Genomic DNA, 14,600 nt, shown 5'->3' with positions numbered 1-14,600 from the left:
ACTTGTCGCTGGATCGAGAACGCGTGACCTTTCTTTGGCAGAATGTGTGAACACCAGGTACATGTGTAGTGTAGAGATTGGAAAGACGCTCCTCAGACGGTGTGCCCCACAAGGTTAAAGAACTCTGTATGGCCTTGGCGTGGTGCATAAACAAGTTTGAGGCTGTTTCGTGTTTTGCGCATCCAGTTTGTGTGTACTTGCGAATGAAACAACAGCTCGCTGTTGAGGATTTAGTACAGCGTATGGGCCAAGGTAGATTGTACGTTACTAGGTATTTGCCGGTGACTAGAGGTAGCTGATGGACATTGTTTATCGAGCCTACTCTCTCTGTAGAGGGGCTTTCGACGTACTACCAGTACTCTGTTAAGATGCTTCTACCTTTAGCTCCATCTTTTAGATAGCTTCCATAGATTATACAACGCCAATGTAAGATGGGGAAGGCTCTGTAGTCGAGGGGAAACTACTGAAGCTGTCTAGGGTAGCCGCAGCAGTTGGTCTTTATATGGTGGCCTGGCTGTGATGGTTGGATACAGCGGCGCCCCACTGACGGCAGGCAGGCTGGTCCAGTGAGTGTGGCCTGTTGTTGCTGGATCATTGGCTGTCAAGGCTGCTGTATCATCAGGTGGCTTGCAGCAAGGTTCTGGTACGTGCGGGCTTTGCACCACGGACCGCGATGATCGCTCGAGAGCAGCTTTCAGCATCCATAGTTGCCAGTTTAGTATTATGAATTCGCTACGATGTACCGCCTCGACATGACCTCGATGTGACGGCCTGGCTGCATCTCTCTTGTAGCCAGCAAGTACCTACCTAGGTACCTACGTACCGCCACCAGCACCGTCACCTGCCGACTGCCACCTGGCCGCCTGTTGTCTGCCTGCCTGCTCCAGCGCCTGCTGCCCCTCTGGACCGCCCCTAGCGGCCGGCTGGGTGGCCCAAAATCGCCTAGCGCGGGGTGGCTTTCGGGCCTGAATTTTTTCCATTGCCATTGCATTACACAACATCAGGCTCTCAGCCACCATCTTTAATCTTGACCAACTTATTCATCCCGTCTCTTCTCTCACCCATCCATCATTTTCCACAGCAGAGTTGTGCTCTTCCGCGATTTGCTTCTCCCTTGACCATTCCCGAGGATAAGCTCCTCCCGAGCAGCCCCTCTCATACGCATCGGTGCTGCCAGTACGTCCGAGAACCCAGTGCGTTTCGTTTGACCAATATCCGCTCAACAGTCCGCAACTGCGCGTCGCCGTCAGCCCCAACACGGGTTTGATCGGTTGAGCTTTCACGCAACCCTCACATCTTCTTCGTCTTCTTCTTCCTCCCACATCTGAGCCCTGACCGCCATCTTCCTCCCGCGGCCCCTCTCGGCGATCCGCTGCATGGAGCAGTCTCGTCATCGCCTCAGCCCACGCCCTCACACATAGCTCCACCACTGTGTTTTGCACCTGGCCACGCACGGAGCCACACATGACAGACCAACAGGAACCTGAAATCCACGCAACGGCGGCCGGTCTGTCGCCCGTCTCCCCTTGTCCTGTACATACTGCCGCTCCCCTTGTCGTTCCAGCACTGCAGGATACTGTCGATACCATCGAGGCCATGGTTGCCGCAGTCGCAGAAGCGCCGGCCACGGTCGTCGACGCCGTTGCCAACCCCACCAACGAAGCCGCCCAGGACGACTTTGTAGACGACGATAGCTTTGACGAAGCCTACGCCGAGGACTCTGAGCCTCAGTTGCCAGCGTTAGCTGACCCGGGCGTTCAAGACCCCAACGACGACTATGCCAAAATGTTTGACTCACCCGTCGGTTCAGATCAAGAAGAGGAGGACCAGAATGCCTCCGTAGACGTATCAGCCGCGCCAAACTCGGCTGTGAACCAAGCCCAACCCATGCAAACACAGAATGACGCAGCAAGCTCCTCTGTTTCCGCCTCTGGCAGCCACAATTCGCAAAGTACGCCCGATGCTCCAGCCTCCCAACCTGCCGCCCAGACACATGCAGGCCATGATGCCAATGTCCAAGCTCTTGAAGCAACCAAAGCTGCTGAAGCTCCTCCAGCAGACATCCACCATGAAGCGCAGCCATTCGCGCAAGACGAGCCTAGCTCCGACCTGAACTCCCATCCCGATAACCCGCATGTTACTGCCAACCCAGCCGCCACCCATCCCGACAGCAAGTCAACCACAGCCAACGGCGATGCTAGCCCAACTACTCTGGCCTCCACATCATCGCTCCCGCCCCGGCCGCCTATCCTACATCCAGCAGCCCATTTGTATAGTCAAATCTCCGTGCAGGGTTCCTTACAGGCGCCTCAAGCTTCGTCCAGTGCCCCTGGGACATCTATTGAAGCCGCTGGTAGCCTTCCCCCGCCACCACAAGCTGGCAATGGTAACTCGGCGCCAAGTTCCGTCCATACCGCTTCCACCCCAGCAGCCCAAGGCCATGACGAGTATCAGCATCTCTGGGACCAGTTCATGGCCGACGAGAGACAATACATGTCTGAAGCCAAGTGGGACCGCTTCCCTGAAGGCTCACGCCTTTTTATTGGTACGCCTTGACCGTCAAGCAAACAAACACGTAGCGCGGCGACTAATGTGTGGCAGGAAACTTATCGAGTGACAAAGTCTCAAAGAGAGATGTGTTTGAATTATTTCACAGATACGGCCGACTAGCTCAAATTTCTCTAAAATCAGCGTATGGGTTTGTCCAATACCACACCGTCGAGGAGGGCAATCGGGCGGTACAGAACCTTGAAGGCGTCGAAATCAAGGGTCGACGTATTCGTAAGTGCTATGCCATTGCTCTCTCCCCACAGTCGCTGACCACAAAGTAGATCTCGAAGTGTCAAAGCTTCAAGACAAATCTAAAAAAGATCGAAACAAGAGCCCAGACAGAGGCGGCCGTGGCCGAGAGGGCCCACGAAAAGGCGACAAGCATCACGACAGAGACGACCGTCGCGGTGGTCGCCGTCACTCGCCCCGTCGCCAAGGCTACCATGGACGCGACGACTCGTACGGCGGCCGTGACAAGTTCTACGACGCTGGCGGCCGTGGACGCGATCGCTCCAGGTCTCCTGGCTACCCAAGACACGATAAGGGAGGGTACCGGCGGCGCAGCAACAGTCCGTATGGCGGACGCTCGCGACATCAGGAAAAGGAAATCGACCTGCCTAGAAGATACGGTGCCGATGTTCCCGACATTCAGATCATCCTCCAGCAAGAAGTGAACCGCGATTTCGTCGGCTGGGTCGAGCACGCCTTCAAGGAAAAGGGTCTACGGCCCGAGGTCATGTTCTTGCATCCTCGGTTCCCCAAAGACCAGGTCATTCAGCGCCAGGCAGTCGAGGGCGTCCATGCCGTCGTGGAGCTCGACATGCGCGCCCAGAGTCTCGGTAAGATCCCCGTGCAGGTATTTGATCGCTCCGGCGGCTCCAACAATGTGCGTTTCGACCTGTACGTGGATCTAGACCCCGCCACGGCCGGCGAGGTTATCCTCCGCGCCAAGGCGGCCGGTTCTGCCGCTGTTACATACACCCAGCAACCATACGGCGGTTACCAGCAGCCGTACCAGCCTCCTCCGCAACAGCATCCTCCACGGGGTGGGCCTTACGGCAACCCTCCTCCTAACCATGCTCCTCCTCACGCTGCGTACGGCCAGCCCGTTGCCGCCACTCCTGTCCCCAACATGGCCGACATTGCCAAGCTCGTGGGCCAAGTCGACAACGCCACCCTCCAACGACTCCTCTCTTCCATGGCCGCGCCCGTGCCCAACGCTATGCCGGCCGCTGCAGCACCTCCAGCGGGCAACGCACACGTCGATATCCACGCCCTGCTCGGTGCTCTGGGCGGCAACCCCACAGCGCAGGCTCATCCTGCAGTACCAGCCGCTCCCCACTACGGCGGCCCATACGGCGCTGGCCAGGGTCCCCCTCCGGGTCCTCCGCCGCCGGGCGGCGCAACCAACGGTGACTCGGCCGCGGTGCAGAACATCATGGCCCAGCTCTCTCGATACCGACGGTAAAAACCCAGTCCGCAAAGAGCGAGCATTCAATCTATTTTTCGTAGCATGGCGGTCTTTTATTTGCATGAGACTATGATGTCCGGCGTTTGCTTTGTTTCTTTTTGTTGCCATCTTCTTTTCCTCGATAGAGCAACTCCAGTGTGTGTTTGTGTGTGTGTTTGCAGATTATACCGGCGCTGGCCTGGACACAGCATGGAAGGAAGGAAGTACGGAGGTTCTTTGGGACTAGGATCTAGGATCTCTTATTACTGGGGTCAGGAAAAAAAGGAGTAGATAACTTTCACCCAGTCTTGATGTCAAATACCACAACGTAATTGAGAGTTCCTGATAGTCGTGATTAATGACGATTTCGCATCAACACCTCGAAGATGCTTGGAAAGTACACCCGGAAGCCTCGAATTCGAAAGCATGGTGCAAAAGAAAGACAAGAAATATGTTACAGACGACGCGGCGAGGCGATGGCGAGGTACTAGATGTAGAGGTGGGGGGCTGGGTACTTGACCAGAGACGGCATTATATGTCGGAGCTCTGAAGCTTGCTCGCGCTCAAGTAGTATCAATGGTTCTACTGTCCCTACATTTATGTACTTGCAAGATTGGGGGCGTCCGGCGATGGCAATTCCAACAGCTTAATCCCACAGTCTCGCCAACGTTGTATATACAGTTGTTTCTCACTGTGCAGCGGTATTGCCGGTCCCTTGGGCTTCACCACCCGAAACTCTCGTTGTGGTACCACACCTTGCGGCCCTTCATCACCCACGGTCGCACGCAGCGCCTCACCTCGTCCGCCATCTCCTTCGGTCCGCAGACCACGACGGCGACGGTGCCCTGCGCGCTGAGCCTAAACGCCTCGTCGACAATCTTGCCAAAGTCGGGCCGGCGGCGGTTCTGCTCCGCCTTGCGCATGCGCGCGCGACCGCCAAGCGTGCTCCTGCGCGCTGCCGGCAGCGGCTGCATTTCCACTGCCGAGCCACCTTCGCCGTTGCCTCCCTCTGCGTCGCCCGCGGCTGCGTCGCCGCCGGTCAGGAAGAGCTGGATGCGCTCGTCGCTTAGCACGGTCTTGCCGCCGCCCGCGGCGCTGGCGGGCACGGCCCAGGTCGCGTCGCCGGCGGTGCGAATCGCCCAGACCATCTGCAGGCGGGCGAGCGGCATCTCGGCCTGCGCGGCCTGGAAGATGGGCAGGATGAATGTTGCGCCGACGCCGCCGGCGACGAAGAGCACGCGGCTGGCGCCGCTGGTGAGCAGCGCGCGATACTTGCGCGCCATGGCGCCGTAGGGCCCCTCGATGCAGAGACGCACCTTGGCCTCGTCGGGGGATGCCGCGGCCGGGGTTGCGGCGGCGTAGTCGACGAGGACGCGGCTCATGGCGCCGCGCCGCGTGCGCACGACGAAGCCGATGGCGTCGGCGTCTTCGAGGAGGGATGCGACAGAGTACGGGTTGTACGAGTAGTCAAACAAGGCGGACTGCGAAGAGGGCACCGAGTCCTTGCGCCCTTCGGTGGGCAGGCTGAGGTAGATGTGCGAGCCCGGCGCGCCGCGGAATGCATCCAGGTGTCCGGGCGGAAGCGGCGCCGTGACCTTGACGAGGGTCGTGCCGGGGATGGCGTCGATCGTGGCCAACACCACGTTGGAATAGCGTTTGCGCACGGCGAGGTCGAACAGGAAGATGAAGCAGCACTCGATGACGTACCATCGCAGAGACTTGGCGTGGAAGATGAGCAGCGTGGGTGCAAAGAAGGCGCCGATCAGGTGGGTAATGAAAAACACGCGGTAGGCGGCATCGCGAATCTTTTTCATGGCCGTGATGGCGATGGCGTGGAATAGCAGCGAGGCTAAGACGCCACAGAAGATGGCGGGTGCGAAGAAGCGGTTCACCCACTTGCTCGCCATGATGAAATACACATTGTATAGTATCAAGTGTACCATTGTGAGGCCGTAGATGATACGGCCGAGGATGCGGTGGTAGCGGTTAACTTGTTCATGTGACGAAGCCAAAGCCCAAGAAAAAGGGTTCATGGCCTTGAGGGACAACATGTACTGGATGGGCAGCTGCGACACGGCAACAATACCAAAGCGTTTTGTGACATGAAAGTAATCTACTAGTCGTTAGCATGTTGCTTGAGTTTGTAATTGGATAGGCCAGCATCCTGACCTTTCCCGGTCTCCAAGGTACAGAGCAGCAACAGCCATGCTGTCCAAAACAACCCCAGGATCCATTCCTCTCTGCGGCCCCAGCTCGTGCCGGCGAGGCGAACATCGTCACCCATCCACCAGCTGAGCTTGGCCCACGTCGTCTGCAGCCGGCTGAGGGCCGTCGTCTCGCGCGCCTTGATGGCCGGCGAGTTGGGGATCTCGGCGTAGACGCCCTGGCCGCCGACGCCGCGCAGCGTGCCCGTGGCGTAGCGGTACGCCAGCCGGGCGAGCTGGGTGAGGCCAAGGGCGAGGACCGGCGCCAGGGCGGAGCAGTGGGCGAGGAAGCCGTACCGGTCCAGCACCTCGCGCCGGGCATGCTTCTCCTCCGAGGTCAGGCTGACAAACTCATACGGCCACCCCATGATCTCCCAGCAGGGGGCGCGTCGTCGTTGACGCGGCAGAAAGGCGATGGAGCGCGCGGCGCATTCGATACAGGGGCCAGTTGTTGATGTTGCTGATTGATTGCGTACGGCTGCTTAATGCGCAGCCGCTAAATGGCGCGCAGCTTGGCGGAGCACCCTGGAGCTTCAGTGGGGGTGCCTAGCTGCAGGCCAGGGGAGCTGAGCCTCATCGGAGATGCTGATTCGTTGATGGTTGACTTGCATTTTGTCTTTTGGCTCAAAGATGAAGAATTGGGTGGTGAAGATTGGCGCCGATCCAGGAGTCGGTCAACCGATGCAGCGACAAAGAGCGCTTCTGGTAGACCAGAAGACTGCGGCTGGTAGCTCTGCAGGGTATGCAATGGTTCGAGATTGCAACAGCCAGACTCACTTCTTTTGACGTTAGGCTTGGGCGTGATTGATGCTGAGACGGTGTAGTAAAGCAGAATTGGTCTGGCTAGTATTTGCCAACACACGAGTTTGGATCACGATGTCATGATATTGCCTCGCGGTTCGACTCATGCATTGACTCATGCCCGGTGGGTGTTGCCGTTAGTGTGCGTAGCCTGCCTAAACATTGATGAGCTGTCCCGGAGCTGCGGTTTCCTGAGCCGATATATATCAATGCTACGTGGCAATGTCACGACAGTCATCTCCATCTATTCGCATGGTTTTGACGAGACAAGAAGCCGTCATGAGAAATTGCCGGTCAGGTGACCGGTATCGGTGGTAGGTTGACAGGCGGGCAGCGGCATGACGGGCGAGGAGCCGGTCGGGACGAGGGGCTAACGTTAGCCAACTACCAGTAGTTACTGCTACAATGGACGTTGGCGTCACCCTGGTGGCAACTTGAGGTGGGCTGGGGCCAGGTACTTGCGCCGTACATCGGTGACTGTCTCGTCGGCTCATGTCTAGGATTGCTACGTAGCAGAGCAATGGAGTGAACCTATTCCTCCATGCACGGCTGAAATTGCCATGTATTAATCTCTTCCCGAAATCAGAATGAACAAAAATCGACCGCCTGTGAATTTTTACAGAATAAATACGCGCGGCAGAGTCATCCAGACCACAGCATCCCCGTGCTAACTGCATCCGACGTCGCCCACCCACCAGTACGTTACCCTGCTGGACCCGGCACGCGGCTGGTACAGTTACAGTGGTGCTGGTACCCAAAAACCCTGGAGCCCTATCTTATCGGCTCCCCTCCAGCTGCCCCGCCTTGGTCCAGCTCTGGTCCCCCAAGTAGATTTTTTTTGCCCCAAAGACGAAAAGCAATCCGTTTGGTAATAAAGCCCTCACCGCGTCCCCAGAATTTTCTTCCGTCCTCGGGTTGCTTTTCTTCTCTTCCATTGACGCCACTCTTCCTCATTCCTTCTTCAAACAATCGCCTTTCCTCTCCTCTCCAAACCCTTTGGAAACCACACATCCAACCGCTACCATGGCTGCCCTCACCCCCGACTACGCTCTCCCCGCCACCCACAAGGACGTGAGTCTCGTCTTGCTGCCGCCCAGCACCCTCGATAGCTAGCTAATGCCTTTTTTTACTCTAGATGCTCGAGAAGTCCCTTCTTGAGTCTGATCCCGAGGTCGCCGCCATCATGGTACGTTTACTGCCAATTGGATTGCCCCTCCTCCCTCTCCGTGACCCCGCGCTAATACCCCTCCCCCTCGACAGAAAGACGAGGTCCAGCGCCAGCGCGAGTCCATTGTCCTGATTGCCTCCGAGAACATCACTTCTCGTGCCGTCTTTGACGCTCTCGGCTCTCCCATGAGCAACAAGTACTCCGAGGGTCTCCCCGGTGCCCGCTACTACGGTGGCAACCAGCACATCGACAGAATCGAGCTTCTCTGCCAGAAGCGTGCCCTCGAGGCCTTCCACCTCGACAACGACAAGTGGGGTGTCAATGTCCAGACTCTCAGTGGCTCTCCCGCCAATCTTCAGGTTTACCAGGCCCTCATGGCCCCTGGTGGCCGTCTCATGGGTCTCGACCTTCCCCACGGCGGTCACTTGTCCCACGGTTACCAGACCCCCCAGCGCAAGTACGTTCAGAGACTCGATTATACATGCACCACCACCAATCTCTAACAAAAATTTCACAGGATCTCTGCCGTCTCTACCTACTTCGAGACCATGCCCTACCGCGTCGACGAGGAGACTGGCATCATTGACTACGATACGCTCCAGAAGAACGCCATTCTTTACCGCCCCAAGGTCCTCGTCGCCGGTACCTCTGCCTACTGCCGCCTGATCGACTACAAGCGCATGCGCGAGATTGCCGACTCCGTCGGCGCCTACCTCATGGTTGACATGGCTCACATCTCCGGTCTCATCGCTGCCGAGGTCATCCCCACTCCCTTTGAGTACGCCGACATTGTCACCACCACCACCCACAAGTCCCTTCGTGGTCCCCGCGGTGCCATGATCTTCTTCCGCAAGGGTGTCCGCTCCGTCAACCCCAAGACCGGCAAGGAGACCCTCTACGAGCTCGAGGACGCCATCAACTTCTCCGTCTTCCCCGGCCACCAGGGTGGCCCCCACAACCACACCATCACCGCTCTGTCCGTCGCCCTCAAGCAGGCCCAGACCTCTGACTTCAAGGTCTACCAGAAGCAGGTCGTCGCCAACGCCAAGACCCTCGAGAACAGCTTCAAGGCGCTCGGCCACAAGCTCGTCGCCGACGGCACCGACAGCCACATGATCCTCGTCGACCTCCGCGAGCACAAGCTTGACGGCGCCCGTCTCGAGACCGTCCTCGAGCTCATCAACATTGCTTGCAACAAGAACGCCATTCCCGGCGACAAGAGCGCCCTCACCCCCTTCGGCATCCGCATCGGCACCCCCGCCATGACCTCGCGTGGTTTCGGCGAGAAGGAGTTTGAGCGCGTCGCCAAGTACATTGACGAGGCCATCAAGATCTGCAAGGAGACCCAGGCTGCCCTCCCCAAGGAGGCCAACAAGCTCAAGGACTTCAAGGCCAAGGTCAACAGCGGCGAGGTCGAGCGCATCAACGAGCTCCGCAAGGAGATTGCCGCTTGGTCCTGCACCTTCCCCCTCCCCGTTGAGGGTTGGCGCCTTGAGGCTGGCATCTAAACATAGCTGCCATGAAGAAGAGAAGCCTTTCCGCTCTCTAAATGCCGCACTGGGTGAAACAAACAAAAAGCTGCTCTGTTTGAGCAAATGACGAACATGGGGAAATGGCATTTAACATGGAAAATGAGATTTAGGAAATGGCGTATGTTCAACAACATGCATTTCGATATTGGCTTTGGCGTACTTGCTTTTTTTTGTCATTATAAAACATTTATTTACTCTTGTCTTTCTGGCCCGCCAGCTGGAGGGCTGTAGCTTGTAGAGCTACGAATTACCACACCCTGCGATGGTGCTCAACGTCACCCGCGACCAATCAATAAAAATATACCCAATTTCAACATATAAAAGCAGTTCCATGTTTTCTTAATCAATATTTGGCGTTGATCATCTCTTAGATTCCTAATCTGCGTACGACTAACACTGTAAAAGAAACTTGAAATCCAATTGCTGTCCAATAATTCTGGCAAGGCGTACGACAATGCCCATGGCTGGAAGCAAAAACGTTCCGAAAAGAAATACAAAGAAAAACACAGATCCAGAAGCATCACCGCGGAAAGCAAAAGCCGACGAGTAAGAAGAAAGCAGCAAAACATCTCTAAGTTTTAGCAGTGGGTATGTTTGATGGATAAAAAAAGCAGGTGAGCGCAAAAGTAAAACAGACACCTCATAAACCAAAAAAATATAAACAACAAAAGGGATGCGCGCGCAAGTAATACAAAATTGACCCACCCTTCACCCCAAACATAAAATGTACATGGTAGCCTGACACATCCAACGCCCCCACGGCGGTCCGCGTCTACTGCGCAATGCTCTCTGGGCTCATCATCCCCGTCGTATCATCCTTGTCCGTGGCGCTCTGCATGCTGTCCACGCGTTCCATGCTCGGGGCCAGCGCCATGACGGCCGGGTTGGGCGGCACCACGGCGCCGTTGGAGATGCTCGGCTTCTTCTTGCCCAGCATCGCGCCGCTGCCAGCAGCACCAGCACCAGTACCGCCAGCAGCACCGGCCTTTTCGGCATTGAGTCGGGCCTCGGCCGCTTGAGCCTCGAGCTTCTTCCGCTTCTTGGCGAGGGCGATCTGCTCACGCGGGGGCCGCTTCTGCGCCGACATGATCTTGCCGCTGGCGCCGAGGCGCGGGCGCGGCTTGCGCTGCTTGGTCGGCAGGTCCTCGTCCTCGATGAGCGGCTGGTCGCCGTTGGCGTGCAGCTTGGCGAGGAAGAAGTTGCGCACGAGGCCAATGTGGTGCTGGATGCTGTCCGTCGTGACGGGCTCCGACGTCGGCAGCGTCTCAAAGACGTCGCAGCTGGTGACGCCGCCCGCGTTCTGCGTCTGCATCTGGTACTGGCTGCGCACGCGGCTCTGTAGCAAGTGAAAGGGCACGGAGAACGAGTCCAGGCCCATCTCCTTGTCCAGTCCGAGCGCTTTGAAACCAAAAAAGTCCTCGCCGAGCTCGTCGGCAAAGTCGCCGCTGGTGAACTGGTCGCTGCCGTCCTTGAAAGCGCCGACACCGTCGTTGCCGGCATCGCCAGAGAGAGCTGGCCGAAGCAGGTCGGTCAGGTGCATCTTCATTCTCTCATGCAGCGTGCCGAGTCGTGTGCTGAGTCTGTCGACATCGTCCTTAGCGTATAGCTCTAGCGTGGAAATGTCGTGGCCGGTCTCGTCGAGGGTGTGTAGAATGACTTCTTCTGCTGAGAAGCGCGTCGATATCTTTGTTCCGTCGGGTAACTCGATAGACTTCTTCTCCGCCTCACGATAGACGTTCAAGGTTCGGACGAGTTTTTGGAAATAATCCGCAGCGATGCTCGTGAGAGTATCCACAGCCGAAGGCTGAAACTCCTCGAACCCGCAGTTGTACAGAATCTTGCCCACAGACCGCTTCAACGCGTTTTGGCAAGTATCTGCGGCCATGACGGGCCCGTCGTCAGAGTAGAAGTGTGGTTCAATATCTTGCTCCACAAATGGCTCGTTATTCGACTTGGGAAACTGATTCGTATACACTTGCGACTGGACCTGCATCTGCTTGATGACAGAAATTTTTGTCGCGAGTTTCCGAGTTTCTTGTATTTGATGAATGTTGTCGTCCATTTTCTTTGCGAATCGGCTGTGAGGCGCTGTGAATAAGCCAGGTTGCACCAGGCGTAAAAATTCTTCGTGCTGATTGATGACCTGCCCTTCACCGTCCTCGATCCACTGCAGCTTGACAGGCACATCAGGGATGTTTGAGAGAGATTCATAGTAGTCGGGCATGGTCTTATCCTGCTCATCGTCGATTCCATCCGCGAGTGTTTCTTGTGCCTTTGAGCCAGCGTCCTTTGCTGCAATAGCTGACGCGTCTGAGAAGCCTTGCCCAAGTCCAAGTGCTTCCGCCTCTTTCTGGTGCTTCAAGAACCGACGCATACCAGCCCTACTTCGGAGCAGGGCCGGTGCATCGCCGTTCAATTTGTTGTCTTTGAACAGCGAAAAGCGCTCTTTGGCAGCCAAGGCTCGATCCTTCTTTGTGATTTGCTTCCAGACCTTGTACTCTTCGTCTTCGTAAACTTGTTCGGCTGCTTCGTCAAAATTTTGGTTGAGAGCCATTCCGTTTAAGCTCGGCGCGTCGATTTCCATAGCATCGGCGTTGCTGCCTATGCCAGATTGCCCGTTTGCTCCGTTTGGTGTTAGGTTTCCAATCGGTGGCGTTGAGAATCCATTGCTGCCGTCGGCCTCGGAACCTTCGCGCCCATGTTTCCCAAGAAGACCATTCAGCTGTATCACCGGCTTCTGATCGACAACTGGCGTATCTTCTTTTTGCTCATCTGATGGCGCAGTCCGAGACTTGTTGCCGGTTCCTTTTGTCCCGGCCTTACGACCTCGGGATGACATGATAGGCTCATCGTCGGAGTCGTCACCTCCATCATCCTCCTCGCCGTTTGCTTTTCGCCTTTCCTCTTTTTCGACATCGACTCGTGAGCGAATGGCGAGATTCGGGATCAGCGGTATCAGTTTCTCCGCCTCTTTGCGCATGCCATTGGCCATGCGACGGAGAGGGTGATTCATGTCGCCATTATATTTTAGGCAGTTGTCCCATATTAGGTTGAGGTCTGCGACAAAATCACTTTTCGACTTGTAGGTTAATGATTTGAGCTTCTTCGTCATCGTTCCGAGATCCATCGGATTCTTGATCACTGTTTGATGTTTAGATATCAGTCTCGACTTGGCTTGCAACTGGTGTCGCTTACTTGTATAGTAATCCGGCGCATCTCGCTTGTTAACACGGGTTAAGAACGGCGTTGAATATTCCGTATGTGCCTTCAACTCCGTCAAAACCTTCTCCAGGGCTTCGTACAAATCTTCTTGATTGACGTTGTCCTCGCTCGCCCATTTGCTACGATTTTTGCGAACCTCGTTCATCAAAACTCGCAGTTCCGCGTCGGTAGCCTGGACTTGATCTCTCTTCATGTCGATCCGCGCAATCAAATGCTTCAGCGTGAGACTGGAGGCACCTAGGTTGGCACTGCTGAGAGTTCCTTGGTTGGCATTTTGAAGTCCGCTGGCACCGCCCTGGCTGTTGTTGTTGTTGTTGTTGTTGTTGTTATCCATCTCAGCTTGAAGCTGCTTTTCCGAGTCTTCCAACTGTTGCTGTTCGAGCATTGCAGTGCGATCATTCTCCAGAGTGTACATGGTTGTATGGAAACTTCGGCGAGCGGCCTGTTCGGTCGCTTTTCGCGACTCTTCGAGAGTTTTGAGTTCGCTCTCTTCGGTAGCATCTTTTCCTTGTGAGCTTTCTTGAGGTTTGGATTTATCGAGAGTTTTGGCTGGCGAATTCATCGAGTGAACCGGCGAGCTTCCGGATTTCGAGGGCGATAAGAGGGGGTTGGCGACCATCGAAGCCTGCGTTTTGGGAACAGCAGCAGGCGCGCTATCGTCGTCATCATCGTCATCATCGTCATAGTCATCTTCGTCAATTGCTCGTCTGGCCTTCTTCATGGGGGGTTCTTTTATCGGTTCGTGGTCGGTGGTGGGCGGCAAGGTAACCGCGGACGCGACTGGCAGGCGACGCAACGCCTCGATCGCCGGGCGGTTATATGCGCCATTTTCGAGGAACAGTAGGTCGACTCGACTCTCGGATTTTCGATAGAGTTCGGCGAAATGAGCGCGACGGGCTTCTTCCTCGGCGTCTAGCGTGAGCTCAGGTACCGGCGCGATGGAGTTGTCAACAGGGGTCGATGTACGCGCCGAGGCATCGTCAAGATGCTGGAGCGACCTGGCACTGTTGGCATGATGCAAGGCCGGCGATGGCCAAGCCGGCTGGCCATTGGAAAAAGACATTTTAGGCCCCGGGCGATGGAAGCGACGGCGAGGCCCCTGGCGCCATGCGCGACGAAATGCGCTCGCGTAGCGTTCGAACCAAGGCGATGCGGGGGATCAAGATAGCATCGGTCGAAAGCGACGTGTTCACTGAGATGACAGGCGTAATTTTGAGGCAAAATTCGATGTGCGGTGTGGGCGTTGATGGATTGCGACTGACGTCCTGTGTCGGCGTTTCTACGCTTGAGGTTGAGGATTTGGGACTGGCTGCTGGAGCGCCCCGGAGCGGGACTTTGGTTGCGGGCAGGGCAGGACCGCGGAGCGCATCGGCGTACCTGGTACTTGTCGGCCCCGGAGCATGTGGCGCCGCAAGCAAGCTTTGCCACAAGTCTCGGTCTTTATTTTATATTCAGACTTGAATTAAGTCGATTGAACACGGTTCAAAAAATTATCTTGTGTTATTGAGGACCGCAGCACACCGCAAGCACGCCGTCGCATCTGTCTGCTGCGTTCACGCTACCTTGCTCCCTGCAGCCTCAAGCGACCAGGGGAGACGAGGCGATCAATTCGGTCACGTGATGCGGAGAGATCGCCTTTCCGGCAAGCTTGATCGTCTTTCCCGCTTTCCTAC

General features: G+C 56.4%; 4 protein-coding genes across 4 annotated transcripts; 2 read left to right on the top strand and 2 right to left on the bottom strand.

Moving 5' to 3' along the window:
• Window positions 1–1,464: 1,464 nt before the first annotated feature.
• On the top strand, window positions 1,465–4,018 carry LMH87_005624 (uncharacterized protein; the record flags this gene model as incomplete). Its single annotated transcript, XM_056203374.1, has 3 exons — window positions 1,465–2,545; window positions 2,602–2,781; window positions 2,832–4,018. 3 exons carry the CDS (start codon window positions 1,465–1,467, stop codon window positions 4,016–4,018), a joined length of 2,448 nt encoding a protein of 815 aa, XP_056058839.1.
• A 704-nt stretch (window positions 4,019–4,722) lies between these two features.
• On the bottom strand, window positions 4,723–6,572 carry LMH87_005623 (uncharacterized protein; the record flags this gene model as incomplete). The annotated part of the gene is made up of 2 exons (XM_056203373.1): window positions 4,723–6,113; window positions 6,170–6,572. 2 exons carry the CDS (start codon window positions 6,570–6,572, stop codon window positions 4,723–4,725), a joined length of 1,794 nt encoding a protein of 597 aa, XP_056058838.1.
• A 1,456-nt stretch (window positions 6,573–8,028) lies between these two features.
• On the top strand, window positions 8,029–9,681 carry LMH87_005622 (uncharacterized protein; the record flags this gene model as incomplete). The annotated part of the gene is made up of 4 exons (XM_056203371.1): window positions 8,029–8,076; window positions 8,141–8,191; window positions 8,266–8,630; window positions 8,691–9,681. 4 exons carry the CDS (start codon window positions 8,029–8,031, stop codon window positions 9,679–9,681), a joined length of 1,455 nt encoding a protein of 484 aa, XP_056058837.1.
• A 796-nt stretch (window positions 9,682–10,477) lies between these two features.
• Window positions 10,478–13,990, bottom strand: LMH87_005621 (uncharacterized protein; the record flags this gene model as incomplete). Its single annotated transcript, XM_056203370.1, has 2 exons — window positions 10,478–12,846; window positions 12,901–13,990. 2 exons carry the CDS (start codon window positions 13,988–13,990, stop codon window positions 10,478–10,480), a joined length of 3,459 nt encoding a protein of 1,152 aa, XP_056058836.1.
• Between the last annotated feature and the right edge of the window lie 610 nt (window positions 13,991–14,600).

Source organism: Akanthomyces muscarius, chromosome 1, assembly GCF_028009165.1.
Source record: "Akanthomyces muscarius strain Ve6 chromosome 1, whole genome shotgun sequence".
Taxonomy (NCBI): domain Eukaryota; kingdom Fungi; phylum Ascomycota; class Sordariomycetes; order Hypocreales; family Cordycipitaceae; genus Akanthomyces; species Akanthomyces muscarius.
Note: the sequence above shows the minus strand (reverse complement) of the source record. Positions and strands in the feature narration are given on the sequence as shown.